This window comes from Nelusetta ayraudi, unplaced genomic scaffold (assembly GCF_046127955.1).
Source record: "Nelusetta ayraudi isolate G7.1 ecotype Tasmania unplaced genomic scaffold, CSIRO-AGI_Nayr_v1 ptg000004l, whole genome shotgun sequence".
Taxonomy (NCBI): Eukaryota; Metazoa; Chordata; class Actinopteri; order Tetraodontiformes; family Monacanthidae; genus Nelusetta; species Nelusetta ayraudi.
In genome coordinates, this window is record NW_027466054.1 from 589,532 (window position 1) to 616,557 (window position 27,026).

The window sequence follows — 27,026 nt, forward strand, 5'->3', positions numbered from 1 at the left end:
CGGTGCGGGAGTGAAGAGGAAATGGCAAACTTTACGAAACAGGCACAATTTAAACACTTACCGTTGTGAAGGCTTCACCCTTTAGCAGCTGTTTACCTGCTAATCCAGCTTCATAGGGACCCAGCGCAGGCTGCGTTACGGCCGCAAGGCGGACCGAAGGTCCCTGGACATTTTTTTTTTTCACCTTCCGTGTCCCCGGAAATATATTTTACTTTGTGTACAGACCGTGTTTTTGTTTTGTATTTTTGCGAGACAATTTAATAGGGCTTAGAATGATTTGGTTCCATACTGTTGACTTGTATCAAAACACTGTCCGAGCAGAGAAAATATGGACGCTGAAACGATCACTTCAGTCATAGAGTCGTTTATTATTAGACATGAATATGTGCACAACTTAAGTCCATACCAAGCACAAAGCAGGAAGAGCTCTATACAACCCATGTTACCATGCTGGCAGCGTGAACATCGCTATAAGGAGTGAAACTTGCCAGTCAAAATCGCTGCCTCTTCAGTTTCGCTGCCAGCGAACACAACACACATAACAAGCAGAGCACCGAAAAAACATTTTCTTGGAGCAGCGCATTGCGGAATCACTTCCGGGGCAGAGCGGGGGAGGGCGGAACCAGTCCGAGAGTGTCTGAGCTTGGCCATGAAAGGAGCCCCGGAACGCAATTACGTCATTGCGTTCCCAGTGTTGATAAAATCTCCGTGAACAGAGCGTTTAGAACCATGCCCAACAATTTCCAGGGCTCACGTCCAAACGCATGAACGTCATTATTTGACGATTTTCGATCGTTTGACGATAGGGTTCAACATTGTAAGTTTTTAAAGCTCAGAAAAGTGGAAAAGCATCATAGGTGCCCTTTAAGGAGAGACCGTGTTAGCAGTACAAATTAATAAAGTACACAGAATGCCACTAATGTTGAAAAATTTCAGCCATAATACAGCGAAGGAAAGCTGTGACATGCTGAAAGTTTACTAAAACAGTAAATAAGTTTAGAATGAGAAAAGAGTTTCACTTTTGCTTTATTAAATCTTCCAAAAAATAAACACCAATCAGAGGAATGTACATTCACTTAAATTTATTATTATTTTTTTTATCGGTTGGACATTGAAATTACGTGTGTATATTAAAAGAGAAAATAAACAAAAACAAAAGTACGTTTGGGCAAAATATTTCACTCTGTCAAACTCGGTAGATCAGTGCAATGGGCTGCGTGATGACGCAAGAAACGGTGGGACGCTGGGGGGCGTGGCCAGCCGCCGTCTCCTGCCTCAGTCAGCCAATCGGAGAGGCACTCTTGGCCAATCGAGCCGCACACAGAGAGAGCGGGCCTTCGAGGAGGAGTGCAGCGGTCCGAGGGAGTCTCCTCGGCTGCTTCCTTCCCGACAGGAGGAAGTCCCAGCAGGCGGTGAGTTCCGTAAGTCTCCTCCTTCTTCAACTCTTAAGCTCTTTCAAATAGCGTGACGTCGCGCCTTCCATTGGCGGCTAGCGGCTGCCGCTAACTTTCCCGGTCAGTTAGCTCCGGTCTGTTTTAGCTTCTGAGAGTTTGGAAATTAATCACGAACGACGCTAACGTGACAGGGGCGGATGGCTTGATGACGTTACAGCCCGCCGCGACTCGATTGCAGGGGGCGTCGACAGTCGGTTCGGTCCGACTTCGGACGGCGTCAACCACCGCTTTTCACGCTAGTTGTGCCCGTTTCAAAGCGCTCTTTCGGGCTTTACTGAGCACGAGACTCCGCCGAGGCTGTGACGTAACGACTGCGGGGAAAGAGAGGGGGATGGGATGTAAAGTGTTCCTGCTGTATCATGACGTCATGAAGTGTTGGCGGATGACGCTTCAAGCCTCTGCTGCACACTGCGTGTGTGTGGATGTTGGCTTGCGCTTGCGCGTGCACGCGTGCTGAGTCAGTGTGCGCGCGCGCAGTCTGTGGAGTGTTGTGGTGGAGGAGTCAAGGTCAGCTGATGATGCACTGCTGTGCCAGGTGTGTGTGTGTGTGTGTGTGTGTGTGTGTGTGTGTGTGTGTGTGCGCGCGCGCGCGCGCGCGGGGATGTCGATTCCCTGCAGGAGGCTCAGGTCACTTGCAGCACTGCGCTGCTGTTGCAGTCAGGGTAGTGGTGTTGTTATTGCCGGAGTCCACTGGTGTATTGATGACAGTCTGAGACCCTCGTGATGTATTGACGACCCCCTCAGTCAACCAATAAGATGTGATTGATCCATCAGACACACATGACTCAGTAGGTTTACATGCAGAGCTTAATCAGACTAATCTTATAATTTGGTTTTCTCGTCTAATCGGTCTTCTCTCCTTGTCCCAGTTTACATGCAGCTGAGAAAATCAAATTATTGACGGGAACGCGGTCCTCCTCCACCACACCAGGGGGCGAAATGAGTGCGAGTTTAATTTATGGTTAAACTCGCACAATAACAACACAACTGGAGCGCGATACAAGACCGGTGTAATGTCCGTACTGGTCTTCAACTTAACGAGTTTCCTCACCGAACAGCTACAGATGTGCTGCGCCAGCGCCAGCGGATTGGTCAGAAATTCACAACGTACACAACATATTACTGGCGACTGTACTGTCGAAGCCCACATCTACCACAGCAAATATACTCTTGTAAGTGAGCGCTTTCTATCAGCTGTCTGCCTCTGTGAGCTAAGGAGACTCACAGCAAACATGGCTTTCTTCGAGTATTAGTAAATGAAGTGAGTGAGCATCCAGGTAACATTTTGATTTGGGCTGCCTGAGACAACTGGTTTCCCTCGGCTATCATGTTTTCTTTACTTCACTTCATCAAAATCACTAGCAACGTGTTGTGTATGTTTGTGATTTTTTTCCGATGATCCACTGACGGCGGCACAGCCGCCGTTCGGTAAGGAAACCAATGGTGAGACAACAGCAGACAACAACGCTTTGTGCTGTTGGAGGGCTACAACAAAAGCATGTGTTGGATTCTACACTTTGTGCCGTCCCTGTGTCGAGAGATCCGGACCCTTCGTTCTTGGTGCATACGGGTTCGGAAAACAGACGGTGGGAGAGGGTTTGGAATTGTAGTCTATGGAGCTTCAGTAAAGGCAACGTATCTACCGAGTTCTTTTAACGTGTTGAATAATTGAAGTAGAACTGTAATTAAAAAGTTTTGAACACATTTCTTAATAACGTGCAGATCATTTGAGAAACTTTGTGGACTTGTGAAGACGTTTAGAGCCTCCAGGAAGTAACTACGAGCACCAATTCCTCTATGTGAGAAGCCCCATCGTTCCGTATGAACTGGCGAATTGTACAGAGCACCGTGTCGTTGCAAACTTTTGTTGGAGAACACAATTGAACTAAAAAGGTTGTCCGATCATAGTCGGACTAAGGCAATAATTAGGTTTTTTCGGGTGTCATGTAAACGTACTGACTTTCTCGCTGTGTTTGGGAGTTTGTCCCAGAGCATCTCCTCCTCCTCCTCCTCTTCCTCCTCATCACCTTCTCTTCTTTCTCCTTCTCCTCCTCCTCTTCCTTACCCTCCTTCTCACCTTCTCCTTTTCCTCCTCCTCCTCACCTCTTTCTCTTATCTCCTTTTCCTCCTCTCATCCTCGCCTCCTCTACCTCCTCCTCATCATCTTCACTCTTGGTCAAAGTTCAAGCTGTGAGAGTAGGTGGACTCGTTGTGACTGACAGTTGAGTGGGTGTCGACTGTGGGTCACATCACTGAGGGTTGCACACAACCAGGAGCTTTGTTTGTGGATCACACACACACACACCCCTGTCCCGTGTGTGTGTGTTGTGTGTGTGTGTGTGTGTGTGTGTGTGTGTGTGTGTGTGTGTGTGTGTGTGTGTGTGTGTGTGTGTGTGTGTGTGTGTGTGTGCGTGTGTGTGTGTGCACTCCTTCCTGAATGAATGAGGGCCAGTTGAGACCTTCAGGAAGTTTCTCCAGTGTGTGTGAAGCCCTGACAGGAGGAGCAGCGTTTTGTTTCTATCTCTGCTGGCACGAGATGAGCAGGAAGTGCAGCATCATGTTCCGGGTGGGGGGGCTGAAGGTCAGACAGACGCTGCTGCTGCTGCTGCTGCTGTTGCTCCCCATCAGGCACTGCCCACCACCCTCCAATTCCTGCTGTGGCTCTGCCTACACAGCACCAGACTGCAGAGAAGGAGCTGCTGATTTGTGTGTGGACACACACACACACACACACACACCTTCTTTAAACACACTTCTTACCAGTGTGTCTTTTGTCTGTCTGTCTGGCTTCAGCTGCTTCGGCTCACTTCCTGCAAACGTTAGCATCACTTCCTGCAGTGCTAACACTAGCAGGAAGCAGTGAGTGTCAGCGGTTTACAGGCTGCTGGAGGAGCTGAAAGTGTTGAGTTGTCACAATGAGCCATGTGTGTGTGCGCGCGCGCGTGTGTGGTTTTGTTGTGCTTTTGTGCGTCCGTAGTGTTGCTGACCTCAGCAGCCTGCGGCGCAGCAACAAGATGCACAAGGCATCGCAACACATCTGAACAACCCTGAACAACATGTAAACAAGTGAGCGATGTGTCCGAGAGAACTCGTCCCTCTCATAGCGCCACCTGCTGTTCTAGTGGGCATTTTTCTTTTTCTTTCAGGCGATTAATGATTTTGTTTGTTTCAGGTTTAATTTTATTTATGATGAAATATTCTGGTGTTGGAAACTGTTGATGTGATGAGAGTGCTACACTCTGGAGGAGAGAGAGAATGTGTGTGTATATGTGTAGAGGAGGCTTAATTTTCATGTGAATATGGCGTCAGCTGCTCTGTGCCTCCAAAAAAATTATTCATGCTTTTTTTAAATGACAGAACCACATGGCACGTGCGCTCACAGACACACAGACACACAGACACACACACACACTAGGGCTGCAAATCTTTGAATGTCTCATGATTCGATTCAAAATCGATTCTTGGGGTCATGATTCAATTATAAATTGATTTTTTTGATTCAACTCGATTCTCGATTGGAAATACATTTTTATTTTAATTGAAAAACATTTTTTTTTCCTATTCAAAACGATTCTCTATTCATTCAATCCATAGGATTTCAGCAGGATCTACCCAAGTGTGCTGACATGAAAGCAGAGTGGTAGATTTTGGTAAAAAAAAAAAAAAAAAAAAGCTTTTACAATTGTAAAGGACAGTGTTATACTTTGTTGTTGATTGTAATAATGTAAACACACACATGTAAATCCAAGTATATGTTGTATGATTTATTCATGCTTGCACAAATTTTAAATAGACCAAAACATTTTAACATCTGACTGAATCTGACACTCGGTTACTTCTCACTCAGTAACCAGAACAATAAATAACAGTAAGCAAACTTCTGTGACTGTAACATCAATAGAATGCAATTTGTAGGCTTTGGCTTGCTGCCAGCTAGGGATGGGAAGATTAACCGATACGTATCGATACACGGACAGGCGCGGGCACGATGCGAGTGCATCGGTAGAGCAGCCGTGAATCGATGCAATTTTGGGATTAAATCGAGATACATCGGTTTTTACGTCTGTCACAGACCGATACAGCGCTGCACAGCGCAGTGCTGGAACTTACAACACAGCGCAGTTAAAAAACAAAACAAAAAAAACGCAGAAATGATCGCTGCGCGAGCCGGACACAGAGGTGCATGCCGCTTCAAGTCTGGCGTGAACGACACCATCGTTCGGCGGCTATTCATGGAACGATTCTACAGCCAAAAGTGTCCAACAACAAAGAACACTGGTCACCGCCGGACTCCTGAATTCTGCCGCAGCGGAAGGAGTGCTGTGCTGGAAGTTATTGCACAGCGCAGTGCACAGCGCAGTTTGCTTCACCCCGATCATGTGGATCAAACTGATATTCCTAAAGAAAAACCTTAGAGTGGAACATGTCGGTTGAATAATACAGTCTGGACTGAAAGTCACACACCAATGAGTAGTTGCATTGCGTACTAATTTTGATTGAGTTCAAGGAACCATGACATTATTTATTATTATTTTTTTTTTTAGTATTTGAATCTTTTTCTGTCTTCCATTTCTCATCACAGCCAAGCTATTTCACTGTCGTGACTGTTTTATTATGACAGTTAGGCTGGTGTCTGTTTACAGCAACACCAATAAGAGTTTACATTTATTCCATTTGTAAGCAATAAGGAAAGGTTTATTTATTTTTCATTGCACTTGCCTTGTTATTGTTAATTGTGAACCAGTTGTTCACAAAATACCTTTAAATTTAAATTGAAAAATACAGAATGTTTGTATTTTGGTGGATAAATAATCAAACTCATTGAATTGCATAGCATCATTCCTTTGCATCGGAGTCTCAAATCAAATCACATTGTGTTGGATCAAACTGTGCTGAATCGCACTGCATCGTATTGGGGGAATCGTATCCTATCGTAAATATATGAATCGTATCGTATCGGAAATATAATATACAAATCGTATCGTATCTTTAATGTATCGAATCGTTGGTAGTGTATCGAGATACGTATCGTATCGGCCACAGACCAGAGATGCACAACCCTACTGCCAGCCTATGCCAGAACTTGCCACTTCTCAAACATTGCATGACTCGTGTCAACTTCCAGCCCTTTCTTGCCCGGGCCGGGTTGGCGGTAAAATTCAAAGTGTCTCCTAACGTATATGCTCTCAAAGTCCTTGAAGGGGGTTGCATTTCTTTAGGCTGCTGTCCTGTTGGCGACTTGGTTTCTTTTTCTTCCCCCTCGATATTAACGGAAACACAACAACACACTGCTCATTGCGCAATAAGTACGGCAGCCCAGAAGGCACATACACATTGGCGGGAGCTGGGTGAAGAAAATCGATTTTTTTGAAAATGAGAATCGATACTGAATCAAACATGATTTTTAGTTTGAATACATTTTTTTCCATACCCCTAACACACACACACACACACACATACACACATACACACATACACTCTCCCTCCCTCTCCATGTTTGGTCAGCCTTTCCCTTCGTGTGTGAGCATCTCTGAGCAGCTGTGATGTGTGAAGCTGCCTGGAGGATGCATTGGGAAGATGTTGGTCTCCTGTTTGGACGAGGACCTCCACTGGAAAGATCTGGCAACACCGAGGAGAAGATGAAGGTGAAGGAGATGTTGGTTCTCAAAGTGAGCTGAAGGCTGTCCACACAGAGCAGCAGGAATGTGAACTTCCTTATAAGGTGTGTGGAGCTTCTGTGGTCAGAGGTCAGATGCATGGTCCATCATCCTGCCTGCTGCAGGCTGCTGAGATGTCGTGAAGATGGATGAGCAGCTCCACTCTGCTGCTTCCTGGCTGCACCAGTGGAAAAAATGATGCTGTTGGCCCAGAGCATGGAAACTTCCATCTCGGTGTGTGTGTGTGTGTGTGTGTGTGTGTGTGTGTGTGTGTGTGTGTGTGTGTGTGTGTGTGTGTGTGTGTGTGTGTGTGTGTGTGTGTGTGTGTGTGTGTGTGTGTGTGCACGCGCACTGCAGGTGTCATGGTCTGCGTCATGTGACACCCTGCAGCTGCTCTCTCAGTTTCATCATCAAGTATTGGATCCTCTTTTTCTCCTTCTTCAGAGCCTTTACAAAACATCAGAGTTGAGTCTGAAGTAACAAGATGGAAGTCTGCAGATTGCGCCCCCTGGTGGAGAGCTGCTGCTGCTGCTGCTGCTGCTAGGTCCAGGTCAGTCCACAGAGCGTGGAAGAGAAGTGGGCCACACCAGCAGGAAGTAGGCCATCACTACTAGCCAGAACCAGCGCTAAACTGGATCATCACAGCGGGGCCCAAGAGAGTGAAGGAGTGGAGGAGCCCATCGTCCTTCTGAAACTCCTCCCACCTCCCTGTGATCTGGAACCTGTCCCTTGAGTCGGCTGCAAACAGGCTAATTGGTCATTAGCAAAGTGGAGCAGAGGTAAGGAGGAGGAAGAGAAGAATGAAGTAAGGGAGAAGAAGAAGAATGAAGTAAGGGAGAAGAAGAAGAAGAATGAAGGGGGAGGAGATCATGATGGTGATAAGGACAAGAGGAAAGGAGGAGGAAGAAGAGTGAATGAGGAAGAGGAGGAGGGGGTTCTCGCAGCAGCAGCCAACTCCGACCTGTGTGACTCAATACTGCCCCCGATGTCCAACATGACTGTGTTTATTTATAGTGGAGGAAACGCGTGTCTGCATCTCACTGTCCTCTGAGGCTGCAGACACATGGCTCTGAACACGTGGAGCTGTTTCTGCTGCTGATGTCACACTGCAGTGTCTCTCAGCTGACTGAACTTGACTTTGTGTCTTCTTCTTCTTCTTCATGTGCCTCAGCAGCAACCAATGGCGGGGCTCCGGGAGCGCTCCAGCGCCCGCCTCCAGCGGCCGTGGTCAGTTTACCGGGCCAGCACCCTGGAGCTGTCCACTGAGATGATGGGCCTGGCACTGGCTGGTGAGGAGGGTTTTTCTCTCTCTCACACACACACACACACACACCTGCCATGTCACATGACCTCACTGCCTTTGTGCGGCTTTTCATTGCACTCATGTTGCCTCCTGGTGGTCTGAAAGAGTCATTGCACAAGTCCCAACTCATTCTAGGAGTGATTGACGTTGACTGATTATCAGCACGTGTTGAATTCAAGGCCACCTGGCCCGCGGGCCAGATTCGGCCTGCGAGTTAATAATCTTTGTCCCGCATGATGATATTTGATAATTAGTATCACAGTTGGCCCGCCGGTATATTGAAACCGATACCGCATATTGGATAAGACGCCGCCTTGCCCAGCTTCGTGTAAACGCCAAAACCTTTTGGAGACACCAATGTCCCAGCTCCAAACCCCTCCCCCGCTCTGCAACCTCCGTGGCAGCGAGGTGCGGACGACCACTCTTGTTTCTGCTACTCATGATCAGCCTGCAGTCTTCCCATTAACCTCCACTACAACAAACTGCAAACAATAGTGAACAATAACACACGGTGCTTGTGGATCGTGTGCAAAGTGAAAATAATGAAAGCCATTTGCAAACCTTCCATTTGACTTTTTTATTGATTTTCTTGTGGATCGGCAGACTGGTTTATTGAGGCAGGACACCTAAATGACAAAAATGTTAGCAAACTTTTACTGGCAACCTTAACACGGACCATTGAAGGCTTTGTGTTCCAGAGTAACTGGAAGTAGAAGTTCAACTCTGTCGTTTATCCACACCGTCTTTTCACCAGCGATAGTTCTTTCTGTTCTCAGTGGTGCTAATGTTGTTAGTGAGCTGCTACTTCTAAACCTGGCGTGCTTCAGGTGTTCTTCTTCTTCTTCTTCCACATTCAGGGAGTAAACTTGCGGTGCAACACCGGGCCTGGCATTGGTACTGCATCGTTTTCAGTCGTTTCCAGCGTCTCTAAAATCTTTGAAGACGGCTTCGTGTAAACGCGTTTTTTTCAAGGGCGTTTTCAAAAATTGTCAGTTTCCAAAAATGCCGTCTCTGTGTAAACGGCCCTTATGTTTGGTAGCATACAGGTGTATGAACCACTGTTCACTTTATAAAAAGAAACAAAACATCACACAGAACTGGTTTTTACTGATGAAGCCCAATCAATCCTGAGGATTTCCTGAGCTCAGAGCCTGAGCACAAACATTGATGAACTTGTACACAAGATGAGACGGAAGTATCTGGCTCAGACAAGTGAGCATCATACAGCAGCAGACTGACCCATTTTCACTTTTTAATTTAGTTTTCTTTTTGAATTTCTTGCTACTGCAGACCATTTGATTTTTCTTTGAAGGAAATTGTTGTTTGGTTGTTGTTTGCCTGTGCGTATTTCTCAGTTGAATGGCCACTGGAAAGGTTGCAGCGATAGAGCCATAAGAGATGCATGCAACTGATTTTATGATTTGCACAATTATTAGGCAAGTTGTATTTTTGAGGATTAATTTTGCTATTGTACATCTAGAGTGCTTTTGTTCAATACAAAATGTGAACAAACCATCAAACCTGAACATTTAAGTAGTAAAAGCAACTAAATGAAAAACAAAGATTTTCGCTTCTCACTTGTTTATTTTTACCTGTTAAAGTGAGAATAATAAAAACAACCTCAAAATGAACAAATAAACATTTCAGAAATAATAAAAAAAAAAAAAAATAATAATAATAATGAGAGCAGGCCTTCGCTGAGGCTCAGTCCCAAATAATAATAAAAAAAACAAAACCCAGTCATCAGTATAGCCACCCTTCTTTTCAATAACATTCACAAGCCTTCCATTCGCGGAGTTAGTCAGTTTCTTGATCTGGTCAGAATCAACTTTTTGTGCAGCTGCCGAAACACTGTTCAGAGAGGTGTACTGTTCACCTTTACTGTAGATTTCCTGCTTAAGAACGGCCCAAAAGTTCTCAATAGGTGAAAAGGGGGGCCATGTCATTAGTTTTTCATCTTTAAGGCCTTTACTGGCCAGCCACACAGTGGAATACTTGTCTTGCATAAAATCAAAGTCCTCTTGAAAGATGCAGACATTTTCCTGTACCACTGCTTGAACAAAGTGTCTTCTAAAAATTGGCAGTAGGTCAGAGTTGATTTTTTAGTCCATTTTCAACCCAAAAAGGTCCAACTCGCTCATCTTTAACGATACCTGCCCATACCAGTACCCCCCCCGCCCACCCCACCTTGGCCTCTGAGTCGAAGTGGAGCTCTGTATCCATTACTGATCCAACCACAGGCCCATCCATCTGGTCCATCAAGAGTCACTCTCATCTCATCAGTCCACTGAACCTTTGAAGAATCTGTCTTCAGATATTTCTTGGCCCATTCTTGACGTTTCAGCTTGTGTGTCTTGTTCAGAGGTGGTCGGGTTTCAGCCTTTCTGACCTTGGCCATGTCTCTGAGAACTAAATACCTTGTACTTCTTGACACTCAAGGTAGGTTGCAGTTGTCAAATATTGCAGAACTGGAGGATAATGGGTTCCTGGTGGCTTCAAGTTTGTTTCTTCTCAATTTTTTGCGGTTAATTTGCATCTTTTCTTCTTGACACGTTTCTTGCAACCTTGTTTACTATTTGCTACAAAACGTTTGATGGTTCTGTGATCACGCCCCAATATCTTCGATATCTCAAGTGTGCTGCATCCCTCTGAAAGACTTTTTTACAATTTTTGACTTTTCAGAGTCAGTCAAATCTCTTTTTTGGCCCATTTTTCCTGAGGAAAAGAATCTGCCTAATAATTATGCACACCTTGATATAGGGCGTTGATCTCCTTAGGCCACACCCTCCCTCGTTACACAAATACACATCATCTAATATGCATTATATCCTCTTAGCATTCAAGTTTATACTGCTTGGAGTTGGAAATTAAGGATAAAATGATGATATAGTCAAAATAGTCACTTGCCTAATAATTGTGCACGCAGTGTATGTGCAACAATTTCAATAAACCAATCCGGGCCTCCACTTGTAAAAAAAAATGTTTAAATTTGGCCCGCTGTTTATTTGAGTTTGACACCTCTGGATTACAGTGTCAGTGTAGTCAGAGTGCTGAAGAGCAGCAGCAGCTTCACTCTAACCTCCGTCTTTCTTCTCTTTGCTTTCCAGGAAATAGTCAGGACCCCGACGAGCCGGTGCTGGAGTTCAGTCTGGGTGAGTGTCACAGCAGCTGCGCTGTTGGTCACATGACCTGGAGCTGAGTGTGTTTGTGTGTGCGTACGTTTGCGTCTCTCTCAGCCTGCAGCGACCTGCTGCCTCCATCTCTGGACCGGAAGCCCAGCAGCTTCGTGGCTGTGAGCTGCACTACACCGCCACAGGCCTTCTGGACCAAGCACGGCCAGACCGAGGTCATCGAGGTGAGCGCGGCTCCGCCCACAGCCCCTCCTCTCCTCTCCCGGTCCGTGACGGTGGCTCCGCTCTGCTCTGCTCTCCTCCCAGGGCTCCAGCTGCCCTGTCTTCCTCAGCAGCGTGGCATTCTTCCAGGACTCCAACATCAGCCAGCAGACGCAGCTCCGCCTGGCCGTTTACGACGTCAAGGACCGCTCCCAGGGCACGGTGCGCCTCCGCCTCCTGCTCCTCGCTGCCGCCACTGTCGCAGGGGGGGCCATCAGAGGGAGACTCGAGTGCTCACACGCTCCCTCTGTCTGTTGCAGATGTACATGCTGGGTTCGGCCCTTTTCCCCGTCAAGGAACTCCTGCAGGAGAAGAGCCACCGACTGCAGCTGGAGCTCAGGTGGTACCCACACACAAACACACGTACACACACCCACACGCATATGCACACGCACACGGCAGTGAAGTGACAAGGCTGTGATGCTGGTGGACCACCAGGTCTGCAGAGAACCAGCGGGTGGGAACCATCATGGTCTCGGCCTGGCGGATGGAGGAGAGGGCAGAGCAGAGGATGTCCGTCAGCCGTCTGCCTGACAGCTTCAACGGGAGGGTGAGAGAGGGGGCGGGGTGTGTGTGTGTGTGTGTGTGTGTGTGTGTGTGTGTGTGTGTGTGTGTGTGTGTGTGTGTGTGTGTGTGTGTGTGTGTGTGTGTGTGTGTGTGTGTGTGTGTGAGAGAGAGAGAGGTCTGACTCAGACTCTGTGTGTGTGTCCTCCAGACAATGCTCCCTGTGGACGAGAGCCTCGCTGAGTCCATGACGGTCCGCATCAAGTACGCCTCGCTGTGTAGGGACACGCTGCTGCGTTCAGGTACGCCTCGCTGTGTAGGGACACGCTGCTGCGTTCAGGTACGCCTCGCTGTGTAGGGATACGCTGCTGCGTTCAGGGCTGCGCTCAGAGCCTCAAGTGGTGCTTTCAGGGACTGCATGAACGTAGTGTGCTTGGCAGTCAGACAAGCGCACTACGCACTACGCTACTTTGCTCAGATATAAAATGTAAGTTGAAAACAAGGAGAGCAGTGGTGCAGCTAAAAGATTAAGAGACAGAGCAAAAAAAAATTCATTTAGTCCTGAGTTATGTTTTGTGTGTGATGTGACACCTGCAGTGCACGTGCAGTCTGACGTGTGTGTGTGTGTGTGTGTGTGTGTGTGTGTGTGTGTGTGCACGTGCACCACAGTGTTTGGAGGCACCATGTCCAGGACGTATTGCCTCCCCACCACTGGGGGGAGTCAGCTGCGGGTGCTGGAGCAGATGGCAGAGAGCGTGCTGTCCCTCAATGTCCCCCGACAGTTTGTCAAGCTGCTGCTGGAGGAGGACACCTCCAGGTAAACACACAGACACAGACTCGCACACGCACACGCACACGCACACGCACACGCACACACACGCACACACACACACACACACACCCATGGCCAGGTGGTGTGGGCTTGACACCTGCTGCTGCTCCTCTAGGGTGTGCGAGCTGCAGGAGCTGGGCGAGCTGTCGCCCTGCTGGGAGAACCTGCGGCGCCAGATCGTCTCTCAGTACCAGAACGTCCTGCTGACCTATCAGGACACGCTGGCCCACCTCAACCACTACAGAGGTCAGTGGCCCGCCCTCACCCCGACCAGCCTCTGACCTCTGACCTCTGACAGAGTCCCCTTCTCCTCCTCCTCAGGCCCCTCTTTCAAGGCCAGCAGTCTGAAGGCCGACAGGAAGCTGGAGTTCGTCTCCACCAACCTGCACGTCCAGAGGATGAGGGTGCAGGACGAGCTGGGCTTCGGTGAGACTCCTGGCTGTTGCCATTGACTCCTCGCTCCTCCTACTGACCCCTCCCACTGACTCCAGTCTCTGCCCTCTCCTAGAACACACCTATGACGTGGTGACGGTGGGGGCTCCAGCGGCCCACTGCCAGGGCTTCAAGAGCGGCGGCCTGAGGAAACTCCTACACAAGTTCCAGGAGGCCAAGAAGCAGTGAGTTGAAAGCCTCCAGCAGGGGGTGAATCTCGGCTGGATCACACACACACACACACACACACACACACACACACACACACACACACACACACACACACACACACACACAGAGGAAATCACTTTGATTTGGCTGCTTTTTAAAGCTTTGTGTCTTTATTTCTGCTGAGTTTGATGCTTTTCTTCATTTCCTGTTTCTTACTTTGGATCAGCGGTGGTGAGGAGGGATGGTGAGTCTCTCTCTCTCTCTCTCTCTCTCTTGCTCTCTCTCTCTCTCTTTCTCTCTCACTGCTGTGACATGTTTGCTTTCCCTCTGCTCTGTTTTAATGTCATTTATTTATGAATTAATCCTTTGTACTTGAACCTAATTGTGCAAAGTCTGCCACTTGCTAGTCATCTCATGAACTCAGATGAATTATGTTTTTTGGAGTAATTTCATTATTATTATGTTATTTGTTTTTTCTAAAAATCTTGAGCTTATGAAGCGAACACAGTGGGTTTTATTTTGTTTGTCTTTTGGGTGTTTTTCTCCTGAAAGATCTTCACTTCCTTTACTTCCTTTTCAACCTGGGCCATTAGAGTAAAGGCAGCAATCTTCCTCTTATTATTATTATTAGTAGTAGTAGTGGTGGTAGTGGTATTATTACTACTATTGTGACCAGGTCAGTATTGTAATTGACCTGTTAGTCAGGTGACACATGTAAACAAGAGTGATGCGTCACCGCCGTTTCCTACTGCTGGCCAACCCCGGAAGTGACGTTTTTATAGCATCAAGCTAACCATTGGTTCGCCATCCAACCATTGCGTTGAATTTTCAAATGATTAAAAACCCTACATTAAAAACTCAATAGTTTATGTGAAATTTGAATACTTAAATGTATACGTCGTGTCTTTGCCAGTACATGCCGCTAATTTCAGCTGACTTCCTAGGATGCTTTGCAGCAGCACGCAAAGCATCCTGGAATACATAAGGACACGAAGGATAGTAGCAGTGTATCCTTCGAATCGGCTAAGAGTAGGGCGCATTTGGAGCGTCCTTCGGGTTTTCGGGAATTGGGACAGGCCTTCGCACAGTGCTATGACGCAGCTGGTCTTGAAATGCATGCTTCAAACGATGCAGACCCTGAATTGAGACACAGCCTGTGTATGCAGGAAGATCAGCGCAAGTGCAGGAAATGGCCTCATCGCAGTGTGTAAAAAAAATAGCAGGGCTGCCGTGTGGCAGAGGAGAGGTACTGAACCTTGAACCCTGTTGCTTTGTGGTGGTGCAGCAGCGCTCTCTCCAGCTCCCAGTCCATTGTGTACGTGGCCGAGGATGTGGTGAGGGCCAAGGAGATCATCGGCCACATCACCACGCTGAGGACGCAGGTGGGCTACTATGCCGAGCGGCTGTCCCGGGCCGCCAGGGAGCACTCGGCCGGCGGCCTGCAGAGGACGCTGGCTGTCCTGGCCGACAAGGTGACCCTGCCGTCTCATCTGGCCCCGTTTCTGCTTTCTTCTTTTTTACATATGTGTGTGTGTGTGTGTGTGTCGGGCATGTGGGGGCTTGAGGGGTCATTGCCACAACACTAGAACCAGTGAGTAAGCTAGTCCTTTTTGTTTAGGCTCAAGCCCATCTAAGCAGAGTGGAGCGGTGAGTGACTCAGTTTTGGTCACATTCTGTCATCTATCCGTCATTTACACGAGGCCCCGCAGCTGAAGCAATGATGTCATTTGCAACCCTTGCCCTTAAAGTTAAAAAAATCAATGTTTATATGTAGGGATGTCCCGATCACATTTTTTTTACAATTTGAGGAACACAGTGTGCATACTATATAAAACATATAAATGAAATGAAATAATAGTGTCGTAGAGTATGAGTACTTTTGCATTTCACGACTCACCGATACCAAGTACTCAATAAGGCCATTACACATCATAGAATTACTTAAATTTTTTTTTAATTTTTCACAAATGTTGTGTTTGTACAATATTCCTCAGCAGGTTTCACTGCAGTACAAACACACATTTAACACAATACTGTCGTACACATAGATATACAAGTGGTATTGGTGTTGTGGTATCGGCACGTATTTTCCAAGTAGAGTAATCAACCCCGGTTTTGGTACCGATACCCGAGACTGGTATTGGTTCTATCCTGTTTTGCTCTGGACAGGACTGACGGTAAAGCTAATTGCCCTCCGGGACTAATAAAGTAAGGCCTGCTGGTCCTCATGTACCTCTGACTTCTGACCCCTGACCTCCACAGACCCGCCAACTGGTAACGGTGTGCGACTGCAAGCTGCTGGCCTCAGCTGTGCAAGCGCTAGGCGCTGCCCGACCCGACTACGTGGCCTCCAAGGCGTCGCCCTCGGCCGACTCGGAGCAGGTGGTCCTCCGCAACGACCAGGACACCCTGCTGGCCACGTGGAGCGGACGCTGCAGCCGCAGCTCACTGCAGCATGACTGGCACGAGGAGGAGTGGGTGGGTCAGCGCCGACTCACCGGCTCTCCTGCTCAGCAGCTCACCACTGACCCCTGCTGTCCCTCCAGGAGAAGGTGTGGCTGAACGTGGACAAGTCCCTGGAGTGCATCATCCAGAGGGTGGACCAGCTGCTGCAGAGAGAGAGGAGAGGCAGCTACAGCAGCCAGGACAGTGCCCACACCGACCTGCAGGGCGGCGCTGCTGCCAAGAAAGGTAGCCGCCACTACACTGGAAATGATTTATGCACAGAAACGCGCATGTATGAAGCCTTAGTTTCGATAGGAAGAAGAATCTAGTGCAGGGGCGTCCAAACTACGGAATAGAGTATGGCCCGCACTTCAACTTTTGCCTGAGTGTATTGCACTTCTTAGTGCAACAGCACCAGGGGGAGCTGCTCCTACTGAGTGCAATGCCGTTCCCACTTGAAGTGAGTAAAAAATATATTCCACAGTACCCGTGTGTTAATAAGCATGCATGTGCAGGTACACACGCGACAAATATCAATAATGCGCATCAATTCTGTCACTACCCTGCTTTTGCGCACCACTTTCTTATATGCGTTTTTCTTGTTAGCACACAGAGTGCACACCGCTGTGCACAGCGTACACACTGCACACGCAAAGTCAGCTGACCTCATCTGATGCAGATTTGCTCCTTGATCAAGTGACATTTGTCCGGATTTTTGACACGAGTGGCGTCGGATCAGCACCGCAGCTGGATGGCCCGGTTTACACACCCAGCGCAGCTGATACTCAGCAGAACAATTTACTAAAATTATATGCACTCCTGTTATTAAGTCCAGTTCAGTCTGTTAATGTTGACAACCGTTTCAAACGAACGTTAATAGATGTGTTGCTAACCCTAATAACTTAAACAACAAGCTTGAAATTTACCCGGCCCATTTTCCCCTTTATTGTTTTTTCTCTGGACTGTAAATCTTCTGTCTAAGAAGAAATCTGAGGCTGCGGTTCTGAGAATGAGCTACCAAAGCCTTTTTTCTGAATAAATCAATAAAGATCCATTTATGGAAAGCTGTGATGGAGGCAGTTTTGTCTTTAATTATATTCAACAATATAACATATTTGATCACTTTTAATTGATTTTTCTAACTTTGATACACTAAAGTTATGGCTATATACCTAATTTCTAGTAAGTGGCTCAGCCGCTCTTATATTTCTATGTATGTGGCCCTCAGTGAAAAAAGTTTGGACACCCCTGATCTAGTGCATTAATAATAAGCATTAAATATGGAGAAATGGAGTTAATAAGCAACCCCACGTGATATTTTGCTACTTTTATTTCGTTGGGACGGTCTTGTGCTCCCAATTGTTATTTTTGTTGTTGTTGTTTTTTTTTTGTTTTTTTTTCTCCTGTTATTATCATTTTGTATCATTGCATGTAGTTTTAATTCCAGCAACGTTACTTTGAACACATTTAAACCTACTTGGGCTCATTAAAGGGAAGACTCGAGCCTTCTGGATCAACCCAGGCAGTGCAGAGCAGGATCCTCCTCCATCATCATCATCATCATCATCATTCTCATCATCTCCTCCTCCACCCTCCTCCCCTTCTCCGCCCGCCCCCTCCTCTGCTCCTCCTCCCTGCCATGAGCAGGAATCTCGTAGGTTTTTATTTCATTATTTTATTTTATTTTCTGTTCCTCTCTGTTCTGTTTTCTCTTCACTCATTCATGGGCCATGGACCCCTTTTTTTCTTCAGACCTGCTGGTTAACTTGTCCATGTGCCAGTAACCATGGCTGTGTCTCAATTCAGGGTCTGCAGCCTTCGAAGCCTGCATTTGAAGGCCAGTCACGTCATAACACTGCACAAAAAGGCCTGAATTTAATGCAATTAAAATTCGAAGGATGCTCCAAATCCGCCCTTTAAATGCGTCCTCCTTTTAGCCGACACGGAGGATGCACCGCTGCTATCCGTCGCGGCCTCCCGTATCCCATGAGGCTTTGCGTGCTGCTGCAAAGCATCCTGGGATCCTGGGAAGTCAGCTCTAATGGCGACATCAACTGGCAAAGACATGACATATAAATTAAAATTTCACATAAAATATTACGTTTTTACCGTAGGGTTTTTACTGAAATGAACATCCAACGGCATATTTTGAATTAATTGTTAGTGTGATGCTATAAAAACTCACTTCTGGGGTTGGCCATCAATAGGGCATGGCGGAGGCTGCAGGTGTGTGTGTGTGTGTGTGTGTGTGTGTGTGTGTGTGTGTGTGTGTGTGTGTGTGTGTGTGTGTGTGTGTGTGTGTGTGACCGTGACCTTTGACCCTGCTGTGTTCTACCTGTGGTGTCTCTGCTGCCTCCGGCTGTTAATCATGCATGTTGCACCTTCATACCTCCAGATGGAAGCTGTGCTGCTGCTGAGGAGGCCTATCCAGGTGAGAGCTGCCGCTGCTGCTGCTGCTGCTGCTGCTCCTGCTGCTGCTGCTGCTGCTTCATCTCACCTGCTGCACCACTCGGCTAGCAGGCTAACACCAGGCTAATACCTGGCTAACACCAGGCTAGAACCAAGCTAACACCAGGCTAATACCTGGCTAACACCAGGCTAACAGCTTCACACAGATCACACACTGATCTCAGCCTGCAGCTGACTGACCCTCCAGGCCCGCCCACCGTCCTCTTCACCTGTGTGTGTGTGTGTGTGTGTGTGTGTGTGTGTGTGTGTGTGTGTGTGTGTGTGTGTGTGTGTGTGTGTGTGTGTGTGTGTGTGTGTTCACCCTTCCAGGTGAGTGGAGCGAGGCGCTCTACCCGCTCCTCACCACGCTGACGGACTGCGTGGCCGTGATGAGCAACACGGCCAAGCGCTCTATGGTCTTCCTGCTCATGCAGGACAGCGCCCCCACCATCGCCATGGAGCTGTCGTTGCAGTACCGCCGCGACGTCGTCTTCTGCCAGACGGTGCGCACCGCATGCATGCACGCATTTCACACACGCCTGCTTGCAGAAATGAGACGAGAGAAAATCAGCTTTCAGTCAAACTATAAGTACATGGAGTGCTGCTGGGTGTGCGATACAAAAAGTGTACCCCTGGTGATCTTCGGCCTGGGGATCAAAAAATGAGTGTGTTGGAAGGTCTACATGGCCAAATCTAACCCCAATTCACACCAGAAGCGTCAGCACAGCGCACGCGGCGACGCAGTAAAACGCGGCCACTAAAGTCAATGAGCAGGCTCACACCAGGCGCAGAGTGGCCGCGTTTCAGAAACAGTAAAACACGACACGCCTTTTATTTTTTGACGCTTGACGTGTCACTACTGCTTCAATCGCAGCAGGTAGGATCGTTCAGACAGGAAGTCGATGATGTAAAAACACGGAGGATCCGGTTGATTTTCATCATAATACACAATGTGCTGGATTTTGTATTTATATGTGCTGTACTTTACTGTGAAACATCAACGTGACGCATCGGCTTCAACACTGTTCAGGTTGGCCGTCAAACAAAAACAGATTTCACTTTGAATCTCAAACTATGATGAACAAAAAAATGCATCTATACTTTAAATACCTGCATTTTTTATGATGCCAGCAGTTCCGTTTATTATTATTTTCCTTTTTTACACACATCGATACTTCGAGACACTGTTGGGACGGACAAAAGAGTTTTGTTTCATTGTTGTTTTCTTTAAATACATGCGGAACTACCTGGGTTGTTGCGTGATCTTGCAATCCTCGTGTGAACCAGTCGAGCCGCTCTGCTCGTAAAGCAAACCTGTGTGAGAGCGAAGCAGAGCGTCTACGCGTTCGCTCTGCTTATGCTTCTGGTGTGAATTAGGGGTAATAAAAGCTTTTGAAGAAGTTTGTGTGTGTGTGTGTGTGTGTGTGTGTGTGTGTGTGTGTGTGTGTGTGTGTGTGTGTGTGTGTGTGTGTGTGTGGTGTGTGGTGTGTGTGTGTGTGCGTTGCAGCTGACGGCTCTGATATGCAGCTTCATCATCAAGCTGAGAAACTGCCTGCGGGACAGCGGCTTCCTGCGGCAGCTCTACACCATTGGTCTGCTGGCCCAGTTCGAGTCGCTGCTCAGCACCTACGGTACACACGCGCACAGACACACACACACACACACTCCTGCTGTGTTCACAGTGTGACTGGATGACACAAAAGATATCTCAGCATGATGATTTCATGCATCCCATGGACCAATTAACATTTTATTTACTAGTGTGTGCGTGTGCGTGTGTGTCTCCGTCCCTCTGTGACGCTGTGTTTCCTGGTCTTGCCAGGAGAGGAGCTGTCCATGCTGGAGGACATGAGTGTGGGCATCACGGACCTCCGGAATGTCACTTTCAAGGTCAGTGGAATTGTGGTTGGTTCCCGGAGGTCCTCGGAGGTTCGCTGAGATTCTCAGTCGGTTACTGTCCCTCTTCTTCTGCGGCTCCTCTTGTCTGACGTTGGGTTGTGAAATTGATTCCAACTCTTGAGGAAGTGAACGCTTCCCAGAAAGTCTCTTTGGATTCTTTGTCCTCCGTCATTAGGGCAGATGTTCTGCTGCCATCCAGACATCCGTCGACCACACAGCTGCACTTTTACTACTGAAGGATGTTGGAACTGACTGTTCTCATTCTGTCAGCTGTTATCAATCTCAACTCTAACTTGAATTCCTCCAGTTATTTCCCATTGACTACGTTTACATGCAGGGCTTAATCGAGCTATGCTCAAAATTAGTTTTTCTTGTCTGACCAGACTTCTCTTCTTGTCCCAGTATGCATGCAGCGAGAAAATCAAATTATTGATGGGAACGTGTCTCCTCCCCAACACTATGAGCATTATGAGTCTTTTCAGCGTGCTAATTTCCAGTTGACCTCTTTCATCGCCCAAAAACAAAACACCTGGAGCGCGATACAACGCCGGTGTTGTGACTGTACTGGTCTTCAGTTTCACGGGTTTCCTCACCAAACGACTGCAGATGTGCTGCCCCATCTTCAGCGGATTCGTTACAAATTCACAAACATGCACAACATATTACTAGCAATTTTACTGTCCCAGCCCACATCTGTCACAGTGAATATACTCTTGTAAGTGAGCGCTACATACTAGTGACATTTAAAAAGGAGGAAATATGATATACTGTGCCCAGCTTGTCGTTGTTGTTGGTGCCTCCAGGAAACCTCAACCTCTCTACTTCCTCTTCTCCTTCTCCTTCTCCTCCCCCGGCAGGTGACCCAGGCGGCCGGTAGCTCCGCCCCCGACCTGCTGCCCATCATCACGGGCACCCGGGATGGCTTCAACGTGCGCGTTCCGCTGCCGGGCGCCATGTTCGAGGCGCTGCCGCGGGAGATCCAGAGTGGGATGCTGCTGCGGGTGCAGCCGGTGCACTTCAACGTGGGCATCAACGAGCAGCAGACGCTGGCCGAGAAGTGAGCCACAGTGTGTGTGTGTGTGTGTGTGTGTGTGTGTGTGTGTGTGTGTGTGTGTGTGTGTGTGTGTGTGTGTGTGTGTGTGTGTGTGTGTGTGTGTGTGTGTGTGTGTGTGAGAGAGAGCCACTGACTGTGTGTGTGTGTGTCAGGTTCGGAGACACGTCGCTGCAGGAGCTCATCAACCTGGAGAGTCTGTCCAGGCTCAGCTCCTACTACCAGCAGTTCCAGGAGGTTCTGCCAGAGGACTGTGAGTGCTCGCTGTCCTCCCACACCTCTTGCCTGTAGGGGGAGCTGTTAGCTGTAGTTCGAAAGGGCCTTTTTCATAGGAGTTATTCCATGGATGTAGTATGAAATAACAACTGGACATCAGACTGATAATATTGCCGTGCAGCCACTTAAGGTACTGCACTCAATAATAATAATAATAATAATAATAATAATAATAATAATAATAATAGTAATAACAATAGTGGCTTGAATTTATATAGCGTTTTTCAAGATACCTAAAGCGCTTTACAATTAAACCCATTATTCATTCACACCACAGTCAGATGGTGGTGAGCTACATGTGCAGCCACAGCTGCCCTGGGGCAGACTGACGGAAGCGTGGCAGCCAATCTGCGCCAAACGGCCCCTCCGACCACCCAACTTCCACTCACATTCGTACGAGGCAATGTGGGTTAAGTGTCTTGCCCAAAGACACAAGGACAGACTGGGATGGAGTGGGATTTGAACCGCCAACCTTTCGGTCATTGAACAACCTGGTCTACCTCCAAAGTCGCCCCAAAAACGCCAAAAGGCCCTAAAAGGCAAAAGTAAAGGCCTGTAAATGGCAAACAGGATGGCCTTTGACCTGAAACGCAGTTGACAATATCTATATTTGTAAGTCCTGGACTTTCATAATCTTTCAAAAAGATTATAAAGCTCAGAAATATGTAATCTTTATATTCCCAGCGTGTCTCGTTCTGACTGGCTGATGCGTCCTGCTGCATCATGTGTGTCACAGAGGCATAATGGGAAGTGACACTACTGCTACATGCTCTGTAGGTGGAGGAGAGTTGGGGAGGGGGTTAAATAATGCAGAAGTCACCCATCGTTCGGGATTGGCTGCCTGCCGGTCGGGTGACCAGCCGCTCCAGTGCATTGTCACATTGTCTTCAGCTTGCTGGCTCCCCTGCTGGTCACTGTTTGCCTTGCAGACGCCCCATGATGCCGAATGTTTGAATTTAGTGCCACTGAGCCAGTGTCCCCTGACCTGTGACCTCCTGACCCCCTGATCCTGTGACCCCAGGCCTCCCCAGGTCCCGCTCCCAGACGTGCTTACCGGAGCTGCTGAGGTTCCTGGGCCAGAACGTCCAGGCCCGCAAGAACAAGAACGTAGACGTGCTGTGGCAGGCGGCTGAGGTGAGGCGCCCACTGCCCCTCCCTTTCCCTCTAACCCCCCTGCATTTGCTACTTTCTGACACCGTGTGCGCCCCCACCCCCGCAGGTGTGCCGGCGGCTGAATGGCGTCCGCTTCACCAGCTGCAAGAGCGCCAAGGACCGCACAGCCATGTCGGTGACCCTGGAACAGTGCCTCATCCTGCAGCACGAGCACGGTATGGCACCGCAGGTCTTCACCCAGGCCCTGGACTGCATGCGCAGGTAGGGAGGAGCTCAGCGATTTTTGGTTGCAGCTGAGTGATTATGTCATTATGTCATTGGCTCTGCCCCTATGAGTTCCCCCTCTCCCCTCCTTGTGACCTGGGCTCCTGATGCTGTCATTGATTGGTTGACAGGTGTTGTTGGGCGGAGTCCCCCCTCACCCACCATTAGTGTGTTTTCTTCTTCCTCTTCCTTCTTTCTTCTTCTTCTCCTTCTTCTTCTCTGAAAGCAATCTGTTAATTTTTTCTCTTTATTCCTTCCTTCCTTCCTTCCTCTCTTTCCTTACCACCTCCTCTTGTTTTTCCGCCTTTTGTCTTCTTCTTCTCCTTCTTTTGTTGGCTACCGTCATTGCCGCCACGTTTTCTCGCTGTGTGTTTTCCTTTCCTTCATGCGTCTGGCCCCTCCCTCCTTCCTCCACCACCCACCCACCCACCCACCTCCCCGTCCCTCCCCCCAGCGCTGGGACGAGGGAGGGGCTGCTCCAGAAGAACCTGAGCGGTGTGCTGCCGGTGCGGGACCTCCGGCTGGAGCCCAGCCTGCTGTACTCGCTGCCCCTGCTGGCCCTCAGCCCCAACCTGCTGCTGCTGTGGCTCCTGCTCAGCCTGGCCTGCCTGCTGACCCGGCTCCGCTGCGGCTGAGCCCCCCAGGCTGGAGGCCCTGGAGCCCCTCAAGCCTGGAGCCCTGGAGCCCCCCAGGCTGGTGCCCCTGGAGGACGTCTAACCTACTGGGCGGACTGGTCCGACTTGGCTGACCCTCCAGTAAAGATGGCCGCCATGCCCAGTGCACCAGTTACCACCAATCATCACTGACTGACACCCGCCCACATGTAACCAGGAAACTCTTCTACTAGCAGGAGGCTGCAAACAGAGGGCTAAGGGCCTTTTAATCTTTTTAATTCGGCCAGCCCAACTTGAAGAAATGGTATTAATAGTCAGTAAGTCATAAAATAGCTGCATTTCATCCATGTTTTCAGTGTTTTAAGAGTCATTTCAACAAAGAACTAAACACTGTGGGGCTTAAAAGACACTGATTTTGTTGGAACTTTGCTTTGGTTAATTTGCAATTGACATTAAAGCACACGTTTCCTACATATCCCATGATAGATTTTTTTCCTCCTATAAGGTGGGTCACCAAAACCTTCCATACCCTTCCCACCCACACTGTGGGCTAGTTTGGCTCCACCCACCATTTCTGGTAAAACGATAGAGGCATGGCGGCCATCTTTGTGAGGGCTGATGGGGGGAAAAAAATTAGCCAGAGTCTTGTTTCCATCATGAGGAGCAAAGTCCACACAGGAAGTGACTCCACACAGGAAGTGGCGGCTGCTTTAATCTTCTTCTTTTTCTTCTTTTTCTTCTTCTTCTTCCTCTTTTGCTTCCTCTTCATCTTCTTCTTCTGCTCCTCCTTCCTCCTTCCTTCTTCCTTCCTTCTTTCACTTCTGCACTTTATAACCTGCTGTGCTGCTTTGTTTTATTTTTCCTCTTTGGTGCCAAATGCAGTACGCTAGCTTTGATTGGCTAATGTTCAGGTGAAACTGATCTGCAGTTATGACTGGCTTCTACTGGGATTAGCATTAACTTTAGAGCACTCTAATTGGTGGATGTAGTCATCCAGGTTTTTAAACGCCGTCTTATTAAAGGGGGAAAAATGTCATTTTTCATCTTCAGCAGACAATTTATTAATTCCAGCCTTGAAGAGAAGTGAATTTTCCACTCTGATCAACATTCAGCCACACTGTCCTTCCAGTTGACGGTTGCCACCTGGTGGCAGGGAGAGTTTCGCCCGGTTCACACTGGACGCAGAGACAGCTTCCATTCGGCACCCATGTTAACCCATCTAGAGATTCACACCAGACGCGAAGCAGCGCACGCCTCCTCTCTTGCGAGCCACGAGCAATCGGCTTCTGTTGGACAGGAAGTTGCTCAAAAAAAAGAGAAAATTTGGTTGTTTTTCAAAATAAAGACATTTGAAAAATAAAATACAGCGAAAGACAAATTTGATCATATTTGTGTATGCTCTATTTGTCAGTATGTTGTGCGAGAGAGATGAAATGCGCACGCGCACACATACACGCGCAAAAGTGAAGCGTCTGTCGACCGTCGCAGAGCCGTGCGCATCTGGTGTGAACCAGAGGGCTGCGGCTCGCGCGCGGTTTTCGTAGGCGTGACGCTTCGCGGCGCTTCCGCATCCAGTGTGAACCCAGCCTTACGGTGGCATCTGAAGAGCATAAATACTGATCATGATTAGGTCTATGTGTCGCTTCACGTCTCCGGTTTATTTATTTGTTTATTTTTTTGCAGCTGGATGTTTCTGGAATCTTTACATTTTATCTTTTCTCCAAAGAAATATGCTTCATTAAATTTGACCTTTTTTCTGAAGTGTCATGAAGTCATTCTGAGACGGAATCAATTTTATTTCCACCTTCCTCTGGTCCCTGAAGGCCTGGTGATTGTCTCCGCTCTGACAGCTGATTGGACCATGAGGCGTTTTTTTTTGTTTTTTTTGCTGTGTGAATTAGTGAATCTCTGCTATTGCCCTCTACTGGCAGCTGCAGTGAGCTGCAGCCGTGGTCTGACTGCGCCCCCCTTGTCTCCCCAGCGAGGGCTGCCGCAGGGAGAACACTGTGAAGAATGTGGGCAGCAGGAAGTATGCCTTCAACTCGCTGCAGCTCAAGGCCTTCCCCCGGCACTACCGGCCGCCCGACGGCACCTTCGGCAAGGTGGAAACCTGACGGACCCCCGGCAAGGGGAGGATTGGTGGGGGGCAGGAGACCAATAAACTGCCTCCACACGCGACCTCACACACCTGCAGCTGTGGAGGAGAGACTCAGGTCTGTACTGGATCCTGGAGGGAAACACGACAGTTCATCAGTGTCTCCAGTAAGATCCAGAAACGTGATGTTGGTTTCTCTCCAGCGAAGAAGCAGCTTCACTATGTCACGTCTGCAGCTTCCTTTGACTTTCTATGCAAATTGTTTATCAATGCGGCTTCAGCGCAGAATTCAGCCTGTAGGAGGCAGCAGAGCGAGAGGAGGGGTGGGGCTTGTAGTAAATTAACTCTTATTATGTTCTCGTTAAATAGATTCTATGAATAAAACCCCAGGAAGAGTATGTTTGTGCGCGCGCATATGTGTCCGTATCTTCTGCTTCCTTCTCCTTTATAGAACATGTTGATTTTAAAATCAGTGTACATATACGTGTATATATATATGATAATTCTGTCATTCAGCTCTGAAATAAAACTTTTCTTCCTCCTGATGGTTGTCAGTCGTTAAGTTTTCTCTTGGTGATGAATAAATGGATCATCCAACTTATTTTGTTTGTCTGAGATGACTGTGCTGCAGTGACTCCTCGGTGCCACGGGAGGGCGTCGCTGCAGTGTCACCGGTGGGTCCTGCTCGTGCTCAGGGGTCAGTAGCTCCGATTGAATGATGGTTTTTCCCCTGAATTGGTTCCTGGCTTCCAGGAGTTTTAAACCGATTCCAGGTTTTCTCCCTCGCACCACCAGGGGGCTCAGTCACATAAAGTTGATTTATGGTTTTCTTCTGAATAATTTCCAGGAGCTGTTTAAAGTTTCAGTTCCTGGGTTTCTCCCTCGGACCACCAGAGGCCTCAGTTACATAAAGTTGTTTTTCTGATTTTCTCCTCATCAATTTCCAGGAGTTGTTTTAATCCATTTTCATGGTTTCTCCCTCTGACCACCAGGGGGCATGTTTACATAAAATTGTTGATATCATTGTGTGCTTTCTGTGAAATTCTCTTCCACTGATAAAACACCAGGACAGACTT

At 48.1% G+C, this 27,026-nt stretch overlaps 1 protein-coding gene across 13 annotated transcripts; it reads left to right on the plus strand.

Annotated features, from left to right (window-relative positions):
* The first annotated feature begins 1,304 nt into the window (after positions 1-1,304).
* inpp4ab (inositol polyphosphate-4-phosphatase type I Ab) lies at positions 1,305-26,495 on the plus strand. 13 transcript variants are annotated; one of them, XM_076041711.1, is made up of 26 exons: positions 1,305-1,412; positions 8,286-8,400; positions 11,522-11,566; positions 11,651-11,769; positions 11,852-11,968; positions 12,067-12,146; positions 12,245-12,356; positions 12,522-12,612; positions 12,980-13,127; positions 13,258-13,388; positions 13,464-13,568; positions 13,651-13,759; positions 13,972-13,989; positions 15,031-15,217; positions 16,008-16,223; positions 16,292-16,436; positions 17,683-17,844; positions 18,586-18,621; positions 18,969-19,141; positions 20,146-20,269; positions 20,461-20,528; positions 21,395-21,594; positions 21,744-21,841; positions 22,886-22,998; positions 23,084-23,238; positions 25,837-26,495. In XM_076041711.1, the coding sequence occupies exons 2-26, from the start codon at positions 8,292-8,294 to the stop codon at positions 25,967-25,969; spliced, it is 2,994 nt and encodes a 997-aa protein (XP_075897826.1). In that variant the 5' UTR covers positions 1,305-1,412; positions 8,286-8,291; the 3' UTR covers positions 25,970-26,495. The 13 variants fall into 13 exon arrangements, with proteins under 13 accessions (XP_075897826.1, XP_075897773.1, XP_075897791.1 ...); XM_076041658.1 differs by lacking the exon at positions 25,837-26,495 and adding an exon at positions 23,696-24,278; XM_076041676.1 differs by lacking the exon at positions 25,837-26,495 and adding an exon at positions 23,696-24,278 and having other exon boundaries at positions 15,034-15,217.
* The last annotated feature ends 531 nt before the right edge of the window (positions 26,496-27,026 follow it).